Source organism: Balaenoptera borealis (assembly GCF_965194805.1).
Source record: "Balaenoptera borealis genome assembly, chromosome: 4".
NCBI lineage: Eukaryota > Metazoa > Chordata > Mammalia > Artiodactyla > Balaenopteridae > Balaenoptera > Balaenoptera borealis.
The window spans coordinates 58,336,803-58,357,781 of NC_138861.1; the positions used below are offsets into that span (position 1 = coordinate 58,336,803).

General features: G+C 45.2%; 3 protein-coding genes and 1 long non-coding RNA gene across 6 annotated transcripts in view; 1 reads left to right on the plus strand and 3 right to left on the minus strand.

Annotated features, from left to right (window-relative positions):
* The window catches only part of SHROOM3 (shroom family member 3), a 533,396-nt gene that overhangs the window by 426,563 nt on the left and 85,854 nt on the right, over positions 1 to 20,979 (minus strand). The window lies entirely within an intron of this gene.
* On the minus strand, positions 122 to 4,840 carry STBD1 (starch binding domain 1). Its single transcript, XM_082389414.1, has 2 exons — positions 4,497 to 4,840; positions 122 to 2,009 (listed from the first exon to the last, which is right to left on the minus strand). Exons 1-2 carry the CDS (start codon positions 4,702 to 4,704, stop codon positions 1,147 to 1,149), a joined length of 1,071 nt encoding a protein of 356 aa, XP_082245540.1. The 5' UTR covers positions 4,705 to 4,840; the 3' UTR covers positions 122 to 1,146.
* Positions 5,459 to 20,979, plus strand: part of LOC309627477 — a 38,347-nt gene continuing 22,826 nt past the window's right edge. For both annotated transcript variants that reach the window (XR_014243749.1, XR_014243750.1), the window contains exons 1-2: positions 5,459 to 5,548; positions 5,697 to 5,779. This is a non-coding gene — a long non-coding RNA (uncharacterized lncRNA). The remainder of the gene's footprint in view (positions 5,549 to 5,696; positions 5,780 to 20,979) is intronic.
* Positions 13,959 to 20,979, minus strand: part of FAM47E (family with sequence similarity 47 member E) — a 30,549-nt gene continuing 23,528 nt past the window's right edge. For both annotated transcript variants that reach the window (XM_082389399.1, XM_082389398.1), the window contains 3 exons: positions 19,737 to 19,892; positions 18,107 to 18,184; positions 13,959 to 15,839 (listed from right to left, as the gene is read on the minus strand). In XM_082389399.1, the coding sequence (XP_082245525.1) occupies positions 15,774 to 15,839; positions 18,107 to 18,184; positions 19,737 to 19,892 (300 nt within the window). In that variant the 3' untranslated portion in view covers positions 13,959 to 15,773. The remainder of the gene's footprint in view (positions 15,840 to 18,106; positions 18,185 to 19,736; positions 19,893 to 20,979) is intronic.

Consider the following 20,979-nt stretch of genomic DNA (forward strand, 5'->3'; position numbering starts at 1 on the left):
CTGTGCCTTTTGATGTTTGCTTTTTTTCTGTGTCATTAGTGGAGAAAATATTAGTATTTTATTTTACATCTAAGCTATTATGGTACTAAGATTTATACAAATAATTCAGACATTTAATAAAGATGTTAAAACTCAGGTTTTATTATTTTTTTCAGTTATAATGGCAAAGTTTAAATGTTTATTTCTTCCCAGAGCAAAGATGTACTTCCGTATCACTCTCCTGTTATAATTTTGTTAGCTACTGGCATGAAGGGAGAGGGAAGAGGCTGAAATGATTGCTATGGGGCAGTCCATCTGTCAGCCCAGAGCTGCTGTGAGAGGAGGGGCCGTGGGGAGAGATGGTCCTGCAGGAGGCCCGTGAGGAAATGACGGGCATGTCCCACCCTGCAGTCCGGCGGGGCTTGTAGCTCCCAGCTCTCTAAGAGGTGTCATTCAGGCCACCTTGCTCAGCCCTATACCCTATCCCCCTTCCTGTTCTTTCCTCTTGGGCTGCTCCTGCTAACAAGCTCTGATTAGGCCCCTTGTTTGTATACCAGCCATTGATCATTAGGACAAAAACATACTTGCTACCCTCAAACCATACATGGCAAGTAAAATCAAGCAAAAAACATTGGGAAGTCTTAATGCATTACCTTATATCCTGGCTAATCACATCTAGTGACCAGACATTTTCTAATCACAGTTCCATACGATGTTAATGATTTTTAAATATAAAGTGTGTATGATTAAAGAGAGCATTTCTCCAGCTGTACCAGTACGAAATCTGCTCCTTTTGAATAAAGCGTGTTTTACTCCCCTGGTTCAAGAATCACCCAAAGGCTCAAGCCTCAAGCCTCTGCAGCTGGTTAGTTTCTGTGCTCCGTGACCAGTGCACATCTGAAGTTTAGCCAAGCCCTCCTCAAGACCACCAAGCCCTAAAGTAACGATGGATCAGCATAAATCCATCCATCAGTGCCACAGGAAAAAAAGTCCATGCTCAATGGAAGCATTATCTACACATTAGACAAAAGCCACTAGCAAATCTGAAACAACTCTGATGGCTAGACTGGAAGTTTCACTTCCTTTATTTTAAATTATTCAGGGTGCTGCACAACCTTAGCCTCTTCCATGTTCTGCAATAGCCTCTTCGATGCTTTGCAAATTGAATCAGTGAATCCCCCACCACTTGTGAACCACTTTATCCTCGTGGCCAGTCTCTAAGAATCTATTGCTGCATTCTTCCCAACGGGTAACTTGCCCATTCTCTACTACCACAAACTTCCATTCCACCACTGCGTCTGCTGGCAGGGGCACAGAACGAGACCAGAGCCCATCCTTGCTACACTGGAGTGGGATGTAAGTGTTCCATCTCCCAAGACTCTCATGGTCTCCAGTTACTGCAAGGCATTGCACACCAGCGCTTGTGATATAGTGGACCTGGAACCTGACGCTAACCTGATGAGACTCTGAAGACACTGCTCCTGCCCTTTTTGGTTTCACATCCACTTCCTGACCTCTTGCTTCCACAAGACTGCTTCTGTCATAGTCCTTTCCCTGCTTAGAGCTTAACACTGGAGACTCAAGACTGCCACCCAAGCCAACATCGCCCCAAGATGAGTGCCGGGACACCATCTCCCAGTCCACATGGTCAGCCCGGGCCCGACTGTCCGACTGTGCAAGGCTCACTTCTTCTTTCGCTCTGTCCAGGAGCAGGTTGCTAGAAGGCAACTTCTCTGCCAGACATGGAGCTGCTTTAGCACTTTTCTCTTGGCCTTTCTGGAATCCCCATTCTCCTACAGGAGATCCAAGGCTTTCGTTTCTTGAAACGTCAGAGTCACTTCTAGAGTTACCAGTCTCAGAGGTAGCTGGAGATTGTGTGTCTGGAAATTGTCCAGAAGGAACATGCGCTCTTGAATTGTCACGGTTACTGCCTTCTCCAGAAGGACTCTGCAGTCTCCATGCTGCTTCCTGCAGGTCACCAGGGCCTTTAGTCTTAGAAACCAAACATCCATTGCTTTCTTGAAGATGCTCTAAAAAACAAAAGGAAAAGTGTAATAGTGTTGTGCAGTTTATGTGAGAAAAAAGTAAGTTAGGCTGAGAAAATAGTTTTAGTTTTTAAAGACTTTGCTGCTAATCTATCTGCAGTTCACAAAATTTGTCTCTATTAAAATCAAGTACTTAATTACCTGGTGTGTTCCCAACTGTGCTCTAAGAATATACAGGCATATCCAGTAATAAAAGGCACATCCAGGAGTGTCAGTATACCAGCACAAGAGTGTAAACGAGGTGGCAAGCTGTAGAGGCAGAAGTGTAACCCTGTCATGGTCCTGGATCTCTGTAGTCCAGGCCATACTGGCATGCAACCAAGTCAAGTTGTTTGGCTGCCATCATCAAAAAATGTCCAGCCTGTGTGACAAAGAGCTGCACGGTTACCCTGCAAACCAGATGAGTACACTTGTACTCCCAGGAACTGCGTGCAGGTCAGGGATTGACTCTCACAGATGCGGGCAGGTCAGCAGCAGCTGTCACTGTGGGAGAATACAAAGGACAGCAGTGCATGGCTGGGCAAGAGTTGGGGGTGAGGGTGGGGAGGAGGGCTGGATTCGCCTTGCACACCCCATGTGCATTAGGAACCTCTTCGACAAAACACAGGCATCTTATATCCCCTCCCATTGCATACTTTAAAAATATATTTTCTTAAAAAAAAAAAAATATATATATATATATTTTCTTGGGACTTCCCTGGTGGCACAGTGGTTAAGAATCCGCCTGCCAACGCAGGGGACACGGATTCGATCCCTGGTCCGGGAAGATCCCACATGCCGCGGAGCAACCAAACCCGTGTGCCACAACTACTGAGCCTGCGCTCTAGAGCCCGGGAGCCACAACTACTGAGCCGGTGCTCTGCAATAAGAGAAGCCACCGCAATGAGAAGCCCGCGCACAGCAGTGAAGAGTAGCCCCCGCTCGCCGCAACTAGAGAAAGCCCGCGCGAAGCAACGAAGACCCAACGCAGCCAAAAATAAATAAATTTAAAATAAATAAATAAAAATATATTTTCTTAAGACTACACAATCCAAGCTCCCTAAAGACTCAGTTTCCTTCTTGGCCACCTCATTGATAGTCCCAATAGCTCCCTACAACAGGGGTCCCCAACCCCCCGGCCAAACCGGTAGGTAGCGGTCAGTCCTCTGCCCGTTGGGAACCCGCAGCACAGCAGGAGGTGAGAGTCGGGGAGCAAGCGAAGCTGCCTCTGCCGCTCCCCATCGCTCGCATTACCGCCTGCACCACCCTCCCCCTCCACCCCCTTCCGTGGAAAAATTGTCTTCCACGAAACCTGTCCCTGGTGCCAAAAAGGTTGGGGACCGCTGCCCTACAAGATCTTACTCTCCAAAACCATACAATCAGCATATGGGGATTGGGGGGGGGGAATGGCGGTGGGAAGAGGGTGGTCTTGTTTAATTTTGTCTCTTTTTAATGGTGGTGTTGGAAGTGAGACGTCAACAAATATTACTCTGAATTCCCAATCTTTCGACCTGAAACATGAGTTAGGCTTTCAGGAAAAGAAGATAAATGAGCTCTCTGCAGGAGAGGCACAGGGGCAGATTTTCAAGTGGCTACACATGAACCGCCACTCCACTAAAGTTTACCGATGTCATTTTCACCACTAGGCTGGAGTCCAGGCATGGGCAGCTTGCCAAGGGAGGGCGCTGGAAGGTAAGGTTCTCTGCCAGTGCTCTTACTTTGCCTAGTACACAGGGTCTAAAATACAGAGATGGAAACCTAGACGTCAGTTGTACTCATCCGAGTAGAATGAGGTGTCTCTTCCCTGGGGTTTCAGACAACCGTGCACTGTTCGGGTGAGCGTGGGGGAGGGCCGACAGCTCCGAAATGGGCGGCCACTGAGCAGCCCCAGGGCTTCAGCCGAAGCCTTCAGGGCCACAGTCCAACCTGAACTTTGCCTCCCCGACAGAAGCGTCCAGATAGCGGGGGCTGCTCGCTGCGCCGGTGTTCCCAAACACGGCTCTTCCATGGGGTGAGGGATGGGAGGACATGAGGCTATGGGATTGGGACCGAGACAGTGTCCCTGCTCGGACAGAAATTGGAGAGGGTCGTGGGATCTCCGAACCCTAAGCACCCCTTTCCGAAGGCCCGGAAGGGGCGCCGCCGCTGCAGCCGCCCGCACTGCGCCAAGCGCCGCCAAGCGGAGGAGCCCATCCCCGCTGGAAGAGCAGGGTCAGGTCCTCAGGGGCGGGCGCCGAGGGCAGCGACTCAGCGGGGCGCGGACCTGGGACAAACCGCCTGGGCATCCCCAGGGCCTCGGTGTAGGGCGAGAACCCCACCCGGCGCGTGCGCACCAGCCGGGGAAAAGGCGAGCCGCGGGGAGGGTCCTGCCCGGGTTAGGAGAAGCTAGCCCTCGGGAAACCTCCAGGTGGATTTCCGCCCCCTGCCCCCTCCCGCGGGTAACTTCAGAGCCCCCCGGCAGATATGCCCTCGAGACACAGGGAGGAAGAATACCTGGTTTGGTGACCAGCTCCCGCCTAGAAGGTCCAGGGCTCAGTCCGCCGCCACCACCCTGATCGCCTCCCGGAGTCGCAGCCTCCCCTGGAGAGGCGTCTTTCCCCTGCTCCGCATCCCCCTCCTTTCCCGTGTCCCGCAGCAGCCAAACGAAAAGCGCTCCGGCCAGACCCCCTCCGACCAGCAGGGCGGACCAGACGGCGCCCATGACTGAGAGGCCGCAGCTGCGGGAGACGACGGCGACCGAGACGGGGGCTCAGGTCACGCAGGCAGAGCCACACCTACCCAGCCCGCTGCAGCCTTTTACGGTCCCCAGTGGCGGGCACTCCCGCGCGGGGCCCAGCCCTCCGCGACCAAAACTCAACTTTCCCAGCCCCGCCCCACTCCCCGCCCCGGGGCTGCAGCCCCATGTTCCGGCAAGGCGGACACGCGAGCGCCCTCCTTCTCCAACATTTTCCCTTCTCGACCCCGCCAGTCGCCGGCGGCGGGGAGCACCCGGCGCAGGGTTCCAAATGCGTCCCGCGCGCGTTAAGAGTCCAAGGGCGCACGGCTCCCGCGCGCAAACCCGCCGCCTTCGTTTCCTGCTCCGGCTGCAGCTCAGGTCCAGCCCTGCGTGGGACAGCGCCGGCCACCTCGGCGCCTCCTCCCCACAAACACTCAGTAGCAGTGCGAGCTTCTGGCTAGACGCGGAAGAGGCCGTGGTGCATCTGCGACACGCGAGGTTGCGGCGAGAGCGGGGGCGGGGCGGGAGAGGCAGCCGGCCCGGGTGGGTAGACCCGCACAGCCGGCGCGTTGGAAGCTCCATTCCTCCGCCAGTTAGCTGCGCTTAACCTCCCCAAGCCTCCGCCTCCCCGCCTGTAGAAGGAAACGATTGGACTGAGATCCATCCATCTGTAAATGCCAATCACCTTAACCGCCTCCAGTCGTTGCTGAGGGTGCGCGACCTCCTGACGGGGCTGGACGTCGTGCAGACGCGAGCGCCTCCGGATGGGTTATTAATAAAAAATTGCAACCGTCTTTGTTAAGTGCTGTCGGTGTGCCAGGTGTTTAAGGTATGCATTTAATTTGATCCTCACAAAACAACAACAACAACCTGGGAACTAAGAATTATACACATTTCTTTCTAAATTCACTCCTCTGCTGATCTGATGGCTTTACACACCAACTTCAAGCTAACGGTTCCCATGTTTGTATCTGCAGGGTGAGCCTTTTCCTTGACCTACACGCTCCCACATCCAACTGCTAAGACCACAGCTGGAATGATTACTAAAATGGCTCCTCAGGTAAAACAAATCGTTCCAACGTGCCCCGGGCTCGAGCCTTGTTTGCAGAGTCAGGTACAGAAAGCAGTGGGAGAAGCTGGAGGGGCTGGGGGCAGTGAGGGTGTCGCTCAGCAGAGATTCGTGGATAGAGGGCTGAGAAAAAGTGGTTGCATTCGGCCTGTAAGAGGTCCTTGGTGACTCTGCAGTGTTTGGGGGGTGGGAGCTCGCTTTGGAAGGCTGAGCAGTGAACGTGGTGAAGGCTGTGAAGAAGGCCGACGTGGAGGCAGCCCTCTCCAGAGAAACTTGGAGGCAAAGGGTAGGAGAGGAATCGAAGTGTCGCCTGAGAACAAGGCCTAAGGGAAGCTCTTTCAGACCGAGAGACACGTGGGCACGTTTGTTCAGTTTGTGGGCAGGAGAGAGCCAGCCGAGACCTGGAGAAAGATGTGAGGAGGACGGGAAATCCTGGACGGGGATTCCGCGGGAAGGAGGAAGTGGTGGGTCAAGAACACCAGTGGGAGGGATGGCCTCGGAGGAAAGAAGAGAAGGAAACAGGCGTGGAAAAAGAAAAGAAGGCACAAAAGAAACATTTTGAGATACACAGGGGCCCCGTGAGTGAGGTTAGCTATCAGCTGAGTGGGAGAAAGGAAATCCGGGTGAGCTTTTAAGGAAAGCAGAGCCGGTAGGAAGGAAATGGCCGCTGGGGGAAGAAGTTGCCTTGGGAAGTCCTGTGGGTCCTTCCATCACAGGCCGGTTGCATTGCTCCCTTTCTGCCTTTCCCAGTACCCGCGCCAACATTCACACCCCACCTCACCTGTCCAGACCTTACCATCCTCCCACACCTCCCTCCCCTCTGGCTGTGATCCACTCTGCAACCACTCCTGATTTAATCCTCCTAAAGCACAGCCCGGGGTAGGGCATCTCCTCTGTCTACCAGACTAAATCCAACCCCATTTTAGCCTTCAAGGTCTCCCTGACACAACCCAACAACCTCTCCAGGCCTTTCTCTTATCGTTTACCTGAACTCCAGCCAAATGGGGGTCTCTCCCGCGGGAGCCTTCTCTCATTGGTTTAGACGTTTCCCAAAAGCCACTTCCTTCCATGAACTTTTCCCCAGCCCCCAATCCCACTCTTAGCCCCCAGCGCTCAAACTGATATGCCATTCTTTTCTTTGAACTCTGATTACATACTGTAACTCTGTTAGAGCAAAATACAAGGTTTTCTCTTATGGTATAATTATTGTTGTAGTTTATCTCATCCCCATATTAGATCATAAATCCCTTGAGGGCCAGAGTTTGTTTATTCTTTGTATTCCCCAGAATACAGAGTTTGTTATGTAATAGGCCTTTTTATTGTCTTTGTTCATTGAATACCTAATATATACTGGCCCTAAGCTAAGTGCTTTATGAGGATTATCTCATGTTAAATTCCTGAGAGGAGTAATCTGCCCAAGGTCGTACAGCTGGTGAGTGACCAAGCTGGGATTTGAACCCAGTGTTCTGACCTCCCAGGACTCCTGCTTGAAACTCTAGCTGCATTGAATTCTAATGCTTTTAAACCATGTCCAAATTTCAAAGCATACATTTTAGAAGTGAGTGTGCAAATCTGGATGTGTGATACCAGCGTATCCCTCTGGTAGTATTCCAACATTTACGGTGAATTTCAGCCTTGCTCTTGGTTTGTAATTCCTCTCTCTGCAAGCCCTCACCTCATTAGGGAAATGTACTCACCACTAGCACCTGTCTGTTGCTGTCAAGCCTCTGGCTCCTGCTACTCCACGTAATGTTAACCACAAGTCAAGCCTTCTGCAAAGCCGTCACATTGGAGCTGCCCAGTTTCATATTTCATAGGGACATTTTCTAAGTGCAACTGTTTGCAAACCTCTGACTCATCTTAGTTCCAGAATAGACTCCAGGCTGAGATCTCTTACGCTGAATGATGAAACCTTTAGAGCAAAGGCAAATCTATGTCAGGAGAACAAGTTCACTATGTAGAGAAGAATAAAGTTAGATTACTACTTTGTACCACATAAAACGGTGGACTCCGGATAGAATAAAGTCCTGAATGTAAATGGTCAAACTACTACTAATAGAACAAAATCCAAGAGACTCTCATTGTGATATTGCATAATGTAAGAGGCCAAAAGATTTCTTGACTTCATCAAAATAAGGCTATCTCATCAGTGAGGCTGCTATAGACAAAGTTAGCAGGTAGATCCAGATGGGGAGCAGATTTTCGTGTTGTTAAAACTGACAAGGCACTAATATGTAGATATAGGATGAACTCATACAAACTGATCCAAAAAAAAAAAAAACAAAACCTGACACGAGATCCAGTATAAAATGAACAAGGGATGCTTCTCCCCAGTGCCTGGAACATAATAGGCACTCAGGGTAATTTTTAGTTGAATAAATGACTAGCAAAAGATGCAAAAATGCTCAAATTCACTGGTAGTTAGATAAATGCAAATTAAAACAAGGATGTTACACCATTTTACATCTACCAGAAAGGCAAATATTAGAAAGATGCAATGCTGCTGATGGGAGAGTAAACCAGTACAAACAATCTGGAGAACAATCTGGAAGAATTTTGTGAAATTAAGTATGCGTGTACCCCATGACCCAGCAATCCCACTCCTGAACATGTATGGCCAAGAGATTGCACAAGACTGTAAGGGGGCACATAGTGTTATTTGGGATAACCGAAAGTTCAAGGCCACCTGGCTGCCCATTGTGGGCAAATAATAAGTAAAATATGGTGGATGCCGATGAAATGCTATGAAGTAGTTACGACAATGAACTTGATCTACACACAGCAATGTAATTAAATCTTAAATACATATTGGTGACTAAAAGGTAAACTAATATCTCGCAAGTTGCACAGTGCGGCCAAAAAAAAAAGAGAGAGAGAGATTTGTGGGTTTGGCTCTTGAATAATGATGTGGACCATCTAAGATTCACCGGAGACCTGTAAAGTTTTTTGAAGAACTATAGTGCAATAAACACTGCCAGCTTGGACTAAAATGGGGGTTGTCTAGAAAGGGGATAAGTGTATTTTGCATATGAGAGCAACATAAATAATTTGTGGCTGAAAGACAGACTGCGCTGGTCTTATACTATGGCCACAAATTATTTGATATTCTTCCCTTCGAAGGAAATTTGGAGGAGTTCAGTTCTCCTCTTCTTGAAGGTGTGCTGTACTTAGCCACTTACTTCTAATGAATAGAATATGGCAGAAGTGGTGATGTGTGATTTCCAAGACTAGGTTATAAAAGGCATTGTGCTTCCTCCTTGCCTTCTCTTGGATCACATGCTATAGGACCGACTTTTTCAACCTCAGCACTATTGATATTTTAGACAGGATTATTCTTTGTTGTGAGGGGCTGCCTGTGCATTATGGGATGTTTAGCAGCTCCCTGGCCTCTACTCACTCAAAATTCCCAGAAATTGAATTGTTGTGTCAAAGGCTATATACATATGTACATATGTACACACACACACACACAAAGTTGCTTATTTATTCTGTTTTGTTTTTTTTTTAAGGCTTTGGATAGCCAAATTGCCCTTCAAAAAGTCTGTATCTTTTCCCACTTTCACAAGTTGAATATATGCACCTTTTTCTTAGTATTTTTGCCAATATTAGTTTTGTCTTTAAAAAAATCTTTGCCAATTTGATAGACAAAAATTGATACCTTGTTTTAATTTTTTTTTTATTGGTGACCTTGACCATGTAAGAAGTGATTTGGGTCTATTGTATTTTTTTATGACTTAGCCCATTTTTTTCCTGCAGCATGAGCAAAAACATAGAACCTACTTTCTATGCGAGCAGAGCAGGTGGCACTGTACATTCAGGTGTGGAGGACTGGAGAAGCCCGGCTTCCCTCGCCACCCCTCCGAGGCAGGAGCCCACTGTAGGAAATTCTTCCTTTAGAAATTCATTCCTTTGGTTCGTTCTCCCTCTAGATTTTAAAATATCAAGCAAATCCACTCTAAGGTATTGGCGACACATCAACTTTCTTTTTGACACATTTTAACAGTTACCAATACTTACAGTGCCATGGTTGGGTAGGTGGGTGGGATCGGGAAGCAGTTAAAGAGTAATACTGAAAAGAGGAAGAAGACAAGAAACAGGGCATAATGGTCACCTCAAACTTTGCCCTCATCATAGTTTTGCTTAGGTATGTCCTTTTCTAGTCTACCTCACTCTCTCCCAAGAAGATAACTGTCAATTCTAAAAAAAATTTTTTTCAGGAAATTTACCTCTTATGTTTTGGTGCTTCACCATTCCTGATATTCATCCACTCATTCAATAAATGCATAGTTTGAGCCCCAACTATGTAGGACTCTAGGCGCTCTGCAGGACACTAGGAAAAACCTATACATTCCCTGCCCTCATGAGCTTATACTCTAGTGAGGGAAACACACTATTAACGAGTAATCAAAGAAGATAACATGATGAATGATGGGCGATATAACGGCTATTAGGGAGGTGCCAGAACTGAGAATAATCTGCAGCAGCTCTGCTGGCCTGTTGGTGCAGGAGTGGTGCAGGCATGAATTTGGAGGGGGAGGTTGAGAAAGAATTCTGACCTACATTCACTTCAGTAACAGTTTGCTCTCATATGCAAAATACACTTAGCCCCTTTCTAGACAACCCCCATTTTAGTCCAAGCTGGCAGTGTTTATTGCATTATAGTTCTTCAAAAAACTTTGCAGGTCTCCTGTGAACCTTAGGTGGTCCACATCATTATTCAAGAGCCAAAACCACAAATCTCTTTTATTTGGGGCCACAGCTTACGGGATCTTAGCTCCCCAGCCAGGGATCGAACCTGGGCCCCGGGCAGTGGAAGTACAGAGTCCTAACCACTGGACCGCCAGGGAATTCCCCACATGTATCTTGAAGATAAGCCCTTCTCTACCTTGAGAATATGCTGAAGAACAACATCCTCCAGTTTCTTAGACGCTCTATTGTTTGACTAAAACGGTGAGGCACACTTTAAAAATTTCAGTAGAAGTTTTGTCCGCCTGAATGTACTCTGAAGCGTCATCTTTGAACTTTCTGAGGTCTTAACAAGGGATTTAACAATTACATCCTTGGATTCATCTTTAGACCATGTTTTCCTGGCATGTCCTTTTGGATTTGATCTTTGCTACAAATCATTTCTTAATTTAAACATCATTTGTCATCTGAGAGGCTAGGAGTTTACAAAACCATCAAGTCCTGGTTGCTTTTGATTAAACTGTCCTTTTGGCTTATCGATCTCCTCTTGCATTTTACTATAAGCAGCAAGAAACCAGGAGGTACCTTCAACACTCTGTATAAAAATCTCCTTAGTTACATCACCAGTTCAATAGGTAGTTTTTCTACTTTCCATGTTACTTCAGGTGACAGTATGGATAAACTTCCTGCTACTACATGACAAGGAGACCACTTCTCCCGATTTCCAATTGCATTTACCTCATTTTCCTGCAAGCCTTCACCCACAGTCTCTTCACAGTCTATGAGACTTCTGCCAACAGTTTCTTCAAAGTTCTTCCAGTTTCAACCCACTTCTCAATCCTGCTCCCTTTCACATTTTACATTCTTGTTATAGCATCCCACTTCCAGGCACAAAAATCTATTAGTTATCTACTGCTGCATAACAAATAATCAGTAAATTTAATGGTTTAAAACAACAAACATTAGAGTCATTTTTATGGGTTAGGAATTCAGAAGCATCTTCTCTTAGGGGTTCTGGCTCAGGATCTCTCATATGGTTGCAGTCAGGATGTCAGCAGTGGTTGCAATCTCATCTGAAGGCTTAATGGGGGCTGAAGGATCCACTTCCAAGACGGCTTTTCACATGGCTATTTGCAGAAGGCTTCAGTTCCTTGCCATGTGAGCCTTTCCATAGACAGCTTGAGTGTCCTCACAACACAGCAGCTAGTCTCTCCCAGATGATTCCAGTGAGAACACGGAGGAAGCCACAATGTCTTTCATGATTTAGTTTCAGAATGACACCTCATCACTTCTTCCACATTCTGTTCCTTAAAATCAAGTCTAGGTACAGCCCACATTCGAGGGAAAAGGGGTTAGACACTGCCTTTTGAAGACAGGTGTATCAAATAATTTGTGGACCTTTTTTTAAACAAACACAAACCTCCCAAATTAGGAAGTCCTTGGGATTGTCTAAAGTAATCTCATGTCTTGCAGCTATTGAACTGAGAAAGAAAAAGAAAAAAAAAAATGATCCTTTAATTTGCTGAATTAAAATATCATTTGAATTCACTGCTTTGTAAGATCTCATAGGTGAAGACAGAGTATAGATTGGGAAAGAGCGAGACCCTGAATGCTGAACTGTGAACATATGGGAAAGTTCAGATGGCTTCAAGTTCCCTAAACTCCCAACCCTATGAAACTATGCTGCTCAGATCTCCTGTTGCAAGGAGCACAAATGACTGATGGACCCAGCTGCTACCCCTCTGGACCTTTCGCCCTCTCACTGAGGCCATACTCCCTTGGGCTGCTCCCAGCCAATGACAGAGTGTGCAGAAGTGCCAAGGCAGGCCCATTTTAGCAAAATGTGAGATTCCTCCTCTTGGCGACCTTGACTTGAGGTCTCCCCATTGGCCCGGCCAAACCTTCATTTGAACTGTGCTGCAGTTCAAGACCAAATCTTCTTTTCTTCCCTCTGTCCTTCCACAGGGATCACACGTGCATCAGAATCTAAAGGCTCTCCGTATGTTCTGCTACTCCCACCCCAGTAAACCTCTCGAACATCTAATGCCATCTTGCCATTTGCTCCCTGGCAGACCCAAACTGCTGCAGCCTTCCTTGTCAGAGAAATTCTCCCTTCTCCCTCTGTGGTGAGGATTTTCCCACTTTGCGCGAAGACTCTGTAACGACCTTTGTGGAAATAGGCTGGCAGGAGGCTGGGGTAGCCAACTCTCTTTATTCTTCACCCCTAACATCCCTCACTGCCTTGAATGCTACCCATGTGCTAGAGGCAGTTTATCCTAGCTCACAAAAGCCAACTGTTAAATTTTCAGGAATTTAGCAAGTTGGTTGGTAAACACAGTCATTATTAAGACTTAAATAGACTTACAATTAAAATAAATTATATTAAAACCAAAGGTAACAAAACTCAAAACCTCATCTCTTCCTGGTTTTTAACACCTTTTTGTTAGTTAGTATCTATGCTCTTGAGGTTATTTACATCTATTATATCTGGGTGTTGGAAATAATACATAATGATGTGCTACTTGCACTTCTCTTTGGATTTTGGAGGCCAGATTTAGATGTGCTGTTTCAGCTCATTTCTTTAGTAATCTGAGAGGTTGCCGGCTTTGAGGGCAGCCTGAAGCAAGAGAAGGCTTTCAGCTGGTCCAGAAATCTCTGCCCTCTGATCCAATGAATCCAGCATGCTCGAAGCACCTGTGGCACAGAGAGCTGCTGAATGGAGCTCTGGCATGTCCAGAAAGGCGAATCAGAGCACAGGCCCCCAGGGCTTTGCAGCTGAGCCAGGAGCTCTGTGGCATGTAACCGTTCACCTTTAGAGAAACCAGTCTCCATTTGTTGCTTGGCACCAGTTAATACGGTAGCCTGATCATGAGACCTTAGGTAACCAAGCGACTGGTGCCCATCGTCACCCAAGGTCACCTGATCCACTAAGCCATAAAGTCGGCTAACATTTAGTGTGTGTGCACAGTGCCAGGCTGTGTTCTAAGCACTTTACCGGTAACATTCCCTTTAATCCCCACCACAATTCTGGGAGATAGTACTGTTATTATTGCTGCTATCCCTACTTTAGATGAGAAAACTGAAGCAGAGAGAGGACAAGCAACTTGCCCCATAGTCATATAGCTAATAAGTAGCAGAGCTTGGTTTGAATCCAGGCCCTCCGGCTCCAAAGTCCACACATGTAATTACCAAATTATTTTGCTTCTCGTAATCGAGTGAAAGTTTTCTATTTAGGACTGGGCTTGAGCAGGAATTGAAGACAGAACAAATTGCATGGTGTGCCCACTCCTACCACACTGCCATCTTCCTCAGCCTACACATCTGACCTGGGGACGTTCTCTAAGTCCAGGTGACAAAACAGACAACCTCCACTATATGACGGCAGCAGCCACAAGTGGACTGCCACGGCACTGTAGCTCAACTCAAGGGTGGCCCTGAAGAACAGCCGAGAAGGGGAATTTTCCAGTAGACAGAAATGTAAGCATTTCATCCTGTTGACCACTTTGTCTGAAAGGAGAAATGGGCTGAGGTGCATGTCACCAACTAATGGTCAGCAGCTGATGGCTTAGCTTAGTAGCCAGAGACTTGGAAGGATCAAGAATGCAGGGATAGTGACAAAGAGATTTGGGAGAAGAGGTATACAGGGGATCGCTCAGAATGGATCCAGAGTATGAGAGTATTTGGTTCTTTGTGAATACCCACCAAAAGACCTCCACTGCAGAGGAAGCGCTCAATAATCAGGTGAAAAGTTTGACCTATCCTCTGCATGCCAGCCCGCTTCTTTCTCCAGAAGTTCCAATGTTGCCCAGTGATCTCATGAGCAAAGTGGGCATGGAGGCAGAAATGCAGGCGCCACGTGGGCTCAGCAACTTGGATTTCCCCTCACGAATGCTGACCTAGCTATTGCTTCTGTGGAATAATTGTCCAGTAATTAAAACCAAACTTGAGTCCCTGATATGAATTAGGCTTGAATGTAACAAAGCCAGGAACAATGTGTCCAGGGAAAGAAATTAATTCTCTCCAGACCACCTCCAACACCATCTTGGCTCAGCACTTGAATGTCAGAATCCTGCCCCAGCTTGCCTGGTAGAACTGGATGCCTCCTCTGGGCTCACAGGCTTTGGGGCTCCCATGGGCTACCACGCGGGCATGTATGACAAGTTGAAACACCAAGGGAGTCTGAGGAAAGTGGCCTGACTAGAATAGCAACCTATTCTGCAATTGGATTTGCTTTCCTGTTTAACAAACTTCTGCCCACACCAACATTCCTACACTTCCTGCATGCTTATTCACCACCATGGTATCCCACTCAACACTGAAACTCATTTCACAGCAATGGGCTGACACTATGGGTTCATTGCTTCTGTCATGTACTCCATCACCCTAATGTGTCCAGATGCATAGAGTGTATAGTAAAGACTCACTTACAGCCTACAGATTATTGAAATGGGATCATGACAGACCCAGAGGGTGAAAGGTCATCCATCACCCAGAGATTCTGTATTTGAAGACAAATACTATAATTGATAAAACTTTGGGATCCAATATCCTTTTAATAAATTCCTTTTGATTAAATTATCCAGAGTGTATTTCAGAGGGAAAGATCTGGAAGGATGCATTCCAATGAGTAAAGAGTGGTTACTGCTGACTCTATAGGAAGTATTTGTATTTTCTACGTTCTTTTTGTTAGTCTATATTTTCTAATTTTCCTAACATGAGCATTAACATGTTAAATAAAATAATTTTTAAAAATTTAATGTAAAAATATGCCATCTTGAGTTTCCATTAAACTTTATGACCCATGACCTTATATTATAGGTACACATTTATTATCAAGATTAACATGCCAAAAAACCCTCCGTAAGCTTAATTCAAAATGAAAGAAAATTATATTGTAAAGAAAGAGTAAAGGAGCTATTCACTCAAAACCAGGGAAAATAATACTCTGGGAAAATGAAATAGAGCAATTCTGCTTTTTTATGGTTTTATTTATTTTTACAAATAGTTGATATAACTATGTAATATTGACAATGCTACCAAAATGTTAGAATACCAAATATGAAATTGATCTCACGGTTGATAAAATATATAAAATATTGATTAACTGAAGCAGAAGACTATTCTGAAATGTTTGCAAGTATTAGTTATAAATTTTATGGATGTTACCAAGTCAAAATTGTACAGCTATGGTGGGACATTCATCATAAATTTTGTTTAATGTTTAAAGAGAGAGAAATAGCCAAGTATATAGTAAATGAAATCTGTCTAATCATCTTCCCAAGATTCTTCCATGCTTGAGTTATTTTACAGAAGTCTTGTTACACTCACATTTACATTCCTTCCTCATATACATCTTCTCAAGGAACTAAAAAAAAAAAAAAAAAAGATGAGGGAAACTCCTTTAAATTGTCAAATGAAAATTGTACAGTCTAGTCACAACCACTACCATACCCGAATTCACAATCTCACACTCTGATGTATATCCTGATAGGACCCAAAATCTGATGTCGATGATTAGACCATGCGAGGTGGTGGACTTTGGAAGGTAGTTGCACACCATCAGAAATATCTAGATATAATTCACGCTTTTTCTGTGACCAAGTCCAGCCCAGCCCAGCTCAGTACAGCCTTGTGCTGCTCATCTCTGCTATTAAAGGCCTGGGACTTCTGTGTAGCCGAGGGAATGAAGCTGTAGGTGATGCACAGAGCAGTTAATCCAGCAGCAGATACTGTAATGTGTATATAAGTATGTATGCTCATGTAACATACATAAACATGTATGTATACAAGGTGTACATAGACATTTAAGGGAGTAAAAAGAATGAATGCTCACATATAAATTTAAATAAGTAATGATTTTATATATAGATAGATAGATAATTTACCATTATAGATTCCCCCCTCTCTTTTAGTTGAAATCCTATTGATAAAATAGGGGATATAGGATGTAAGAATAAAGGGAGAAAATATTCCAGGGTTTTGAGTGACAGGTGTTCTCAGGGGACTCAGCCATAGCCAGGGGCATCACCTCGCTTTAGTTGATGCAGCTAAAAGAGTAACCAGTGAGTCAGGCATGTTTCCTTCTGCCCAAAATTGAACTAAATGTTCAGCAACGGAATGGATTAAACCAACAGGGGACAAATCAAACTGAATAAAAAATCCTCTTTTGCCACTAAAGAAAAAACTATGAGTCACTATAATGTCAAGAGCAAATAGGGATATATATATGTATATACATATATCTCCTTGGCAAGAAGAATATATATGTGTGTGTGTGTGTGTGTGTGTGTATATGTGTGTGTCTGTATATACACATATATATCACATAATTATATTTATGCTTAAGTATAATTTTGTGTGTATTATATAAATATATAATCATATATACAATTATGTTATATAAAATATATAAGCATATTTTATCTATTATACATATAAATATATAAAATATACTTATGTAGGCCATATATGCAGATGAGGCAGTTACATAAATACATAAGTACAAAAATGTGTGTAAGTATATTAACTATATCTTACTTATATCTAAGTATCTTATATATAAGATATATACTTATATCTAAGAGTATAAAATATGTAGGCCCATTATTGATGCTCAAAGCTATTGGAGAGATTTCATCCTAGTTTTATAATGGAATCTCTAGCCCATTAGTCTATTATCATACTCTCGACTTTCCCTTCACATCGCCTGATTTAACTTTGAACAAGTCTGGATCTGAGATTGGTCAATATATCTATTTGCCAGTAAGTGTAAGCTGTTGCTAGTTCTATCGCTCTTGGAAAAAAAGAAATCCAGTATCCTAGTTCCAGGGACTTCTACCATCTTGGCTGCATGTCCGCCTAAGGACTCCATGGGCCGTGAGCGCAGGGGACGCTGGACAAACACAGAACTTATCAGCCACGACTTGGGCCCCAGGCCCAGCTGGCTTCCTGCCACAGTGGCAGGGCTGGTCTGGGGACAGATCTCCAGGCTGCAGGGCCTCCTGCTAAGCGGTCCGCTCTGCCAGCCTCCCACCCCACTCCTGTTATCTGTGGCCTCCCGGGGGAACCCTCCACGTGGGAGGCGGGGGCGCCAGCAGCACAAGCTCAGGGAGAGGGAAAGACAAAGTGGGAAAAAGACAGAAGAGGCTGCAGGGCTGCCTGGGAAGTGACCTTTTGCCCTAGTCTGCATCCTCATGTACCCCGCAGATGGCACAAAATAGTCCTGTGACTCCCAGCTCCACTTTGTCCTGACCCCAGCCCGGCTCCTTAGAAGTAGACGTGAAGGAGACTTGACACTTCCTGGAGAATTCATTGTTTTAGTCGCAGGCTCACGCCCTGCACGTGGATCCCTTTCACTTTGGCCCCGTTAAGGCCAAACCCAAGGAAGGTGAGTCAGCAGGGAGATAGCACCTCTGACAGCAGGAGCCAAACAGGCAGAATGAAAAGAGCAGAACGCCAAATCCCATCTGTGGGCCCCTGTCTGGGGAAAGCACACCCCTTCTCCCAGGGCTGAGTCCTGGTGTGTCCCTGTAGAAGAAGTATTTTGATTTTGTCAGGGTGCTGACCCCTTCCCATCAACAACTGTGAGCCCCTCAGCAGGTCTTTCCGAGGTCTTTCCAACCCTTTACTCACACTCGGCATCCTGTAGCCCCTGCTCAGAACGAAATCCTTAAAGGCAACTGTTCCATGAAGGTCTGCGAGTAACTCCTCCTAAAAGAGGGTCCACACTTTAAAAAACTGGTCAGCTGTCAGAAGCTTGATTTCATATTTGTCCTAATTAAAAGCACTTAGCCGTTTATCAAGTATGTCATTTTAAACGACTTCCTTCTCATTTAGGAATATGTGTGTAAATAACGTTCAGAAGTTGATGAATACAAAGGCTTTCAAAAGATATCCAACTTTCTCTCCTTTCTCTGTTCTTTTTCTTACCCTTGTATCAAGGATAAGCAACACATTTTATCAATTAGATCATTATTGACCTAGGATGTCCGGAATCTAATCTATTTGAGATTAATAATTGTGATACTGTGATTTATAATAACAGATATTTGGTCTTCTTCCCATTCCTGGCACAGAGGCCTTAAAAACCTTGGAATTTCCTAAGTGATGAGAGCCACAATGGTGAGAGTCTTTCCTTATTCATAACAAGCCCCTTTCAATCACATTGGAGTTTATCTTAATGAAGTGTTTTTTGGAAAGCCCCTAGATAGCTACTAGATGGGGGCTGGTTGCCAGGGAAACCAACCACGTGATTAGAGGGTTGGCACTTTCAGCTCCACCTCCCCAACTCCAGGGAGGGGGGAGGAGCTGCAGGTTGAATTAATCACTAATGGCCAATGATGTAATCAATTACACCAATGTAATGAAGCCTCTATACAAACCCAAAGGAGGGGGTTTGGAGAGCTTCCAGGTCGGTGAACATGTAAAGGTACCTGGAGAAGGCAAGGAAGCTCCAAGCCCCTCCCCACATACCTTACCCTATGCATCTCCTCCATCTGGCTGCTCCTGTACCTCTTTATAATAAACTGGTAATCGTACTAGATTGTAAGTAAACTGTTTTCCTGAGTTCTGTGAGCTGTTCTAGCAGATGATCAAACTCAAGGAGGGCGTCGTGTGAACCTTTGATTTATAGCCAGTTAGCCAGAAGCACAGGTGACAACCTGGACTTGAGACTGGCATTTGCAGTGGGGGCAGTTCTGTGGGACTGAGCCCTTAACCTGTGGGATCTGATGCTCTCTCCAGGTAGGTGATATCAGAATTGAGTAAAATTGTAGGACATCCAGCTGGTGTCAGGGAATTAGAGAATTGCTTCGTGTGCGGAAAAACCCCCGACACATTTGCTGACCAGAACTGAGAGCGGTAGAGGAAGAAACGGGAGTGTTTTCCTACTCAATATATATCCACAAATTTTAGATCTTAACTCCAAAGGGCATGATAATCAAAAAAGATTTGGTCCAGTCCCAACATCTTAGGCGTATTCATGCATTCATTTGGTTTTTCTTTTTATTTATTGGAATTTAAAATTTGGGATGTAGAAGTTTATATCATTGTAATTCAGTTCTTTAAGACCATTTCACCTTCCAAATGAACTCAATCAAGAATAGTCAAAAGTCATGTGTTTCCAGCAAGACAGCCATGTCATCATAGTGTCCCCTAGCAGCACACGATTGCACCCACATCTTGTGAATTGACTTCAGTATGAAGTGGCATTTGCACTGACAACCTTCATCTCAGATGATCAAGTCTCAGCATATACACATACCTGTTCCCATAGCTCCTTTTTAACATTCTCATCTTGAGCTTTACGTAAGACCTTGGGGTCAACCAAAGGTTCATCGGCTCTTTGCTTTTTCCACAACTTGGTGTTCAGATACCATGCTCCGTACCTCATCTTTACCCACTTTGGTTTATAAGGATTCTGTAGAAATAACATAATTCCCAATTTCATTAGTTTGTTTGGTTTGTCATTTCAATAAACCTAAGATTTAGCTTATGAAAGCAGTATCATTTATTTTTAATTTATGGTTATTCCTTGCCAAAGTATTTTATGAAGCTTCAGTGTGCTTTGATTTACAAAGGTAACAGGAAAAGTTCATGACTGAGAAAATAATGTGGTAGTTAAGCATGGCTTTTGGATTTAGACAAACCTGGGCTCAAATCCAGCCTTCCCCACTTAGTAGCTATGAGTCCATGGACAAGTTAGTTAAATTCTTCATTTGTAAAATAGAGATAATAGTATCTACGCCATAGGGTTGTTGGGAAGACTAAAGGAGAGAATTATGTAAAGCAGCTAGAACTCATGTAAGAATCACATATTTCAGTGAAGGGTAATGACCTTCAACAATACTCAGTCAACCAAAATAATAAGTTATCAGCCTCTCTCTGAGCCCAGCTCTGTACTCAGCTTTGTAAATGGTACACTACTTTTGATCCAAATGCTATTCAACACCAGTCTCTTGCCTCTTTATTTTTTTAAGTTTTAAAAAATATTTATGTATTTATTTATTTATTTGGCTGCACCACGTCTGAGTTGCCGCTGTGTGTGGGATCTGCAGTTGTGGCATGCGGGATCTTTTTAGTTGCAGTATGCAAACTCTTAGTTGCAGCATACGGGATCTAGTTCCCTGACCAGGGATTGAACCCGGGCCCCCTGCATTGGGAGCGTGGAGTCTCAACCACTGGACCACCAGGGAAGTTCCTCTTGCCTCTTTAATTGGAAGAGAGAAAGAGGGGGAGGAAGAGATGTCTTTCCTTTCTTTCTCCCATTCCTCAGGAGTGCATCTGTTGGTTCACAGCCTGATGCTGTGATGCAGTACCCGCTCATTGTCTCATCATGAAAGGAGGTCTGACGCTTGTGTAGGACAAAGAAACATGAAACACAAAGACCCTGCTCCTCCCTCTTCTCACTCATATCTAAACTATGAGGTGGAACGTGTGGCCATTCTAGAGTCAAGTCAGAAACACCTGCCTGAAGCAGAGATGATGGGACAGAGCAGAGGGGAGGG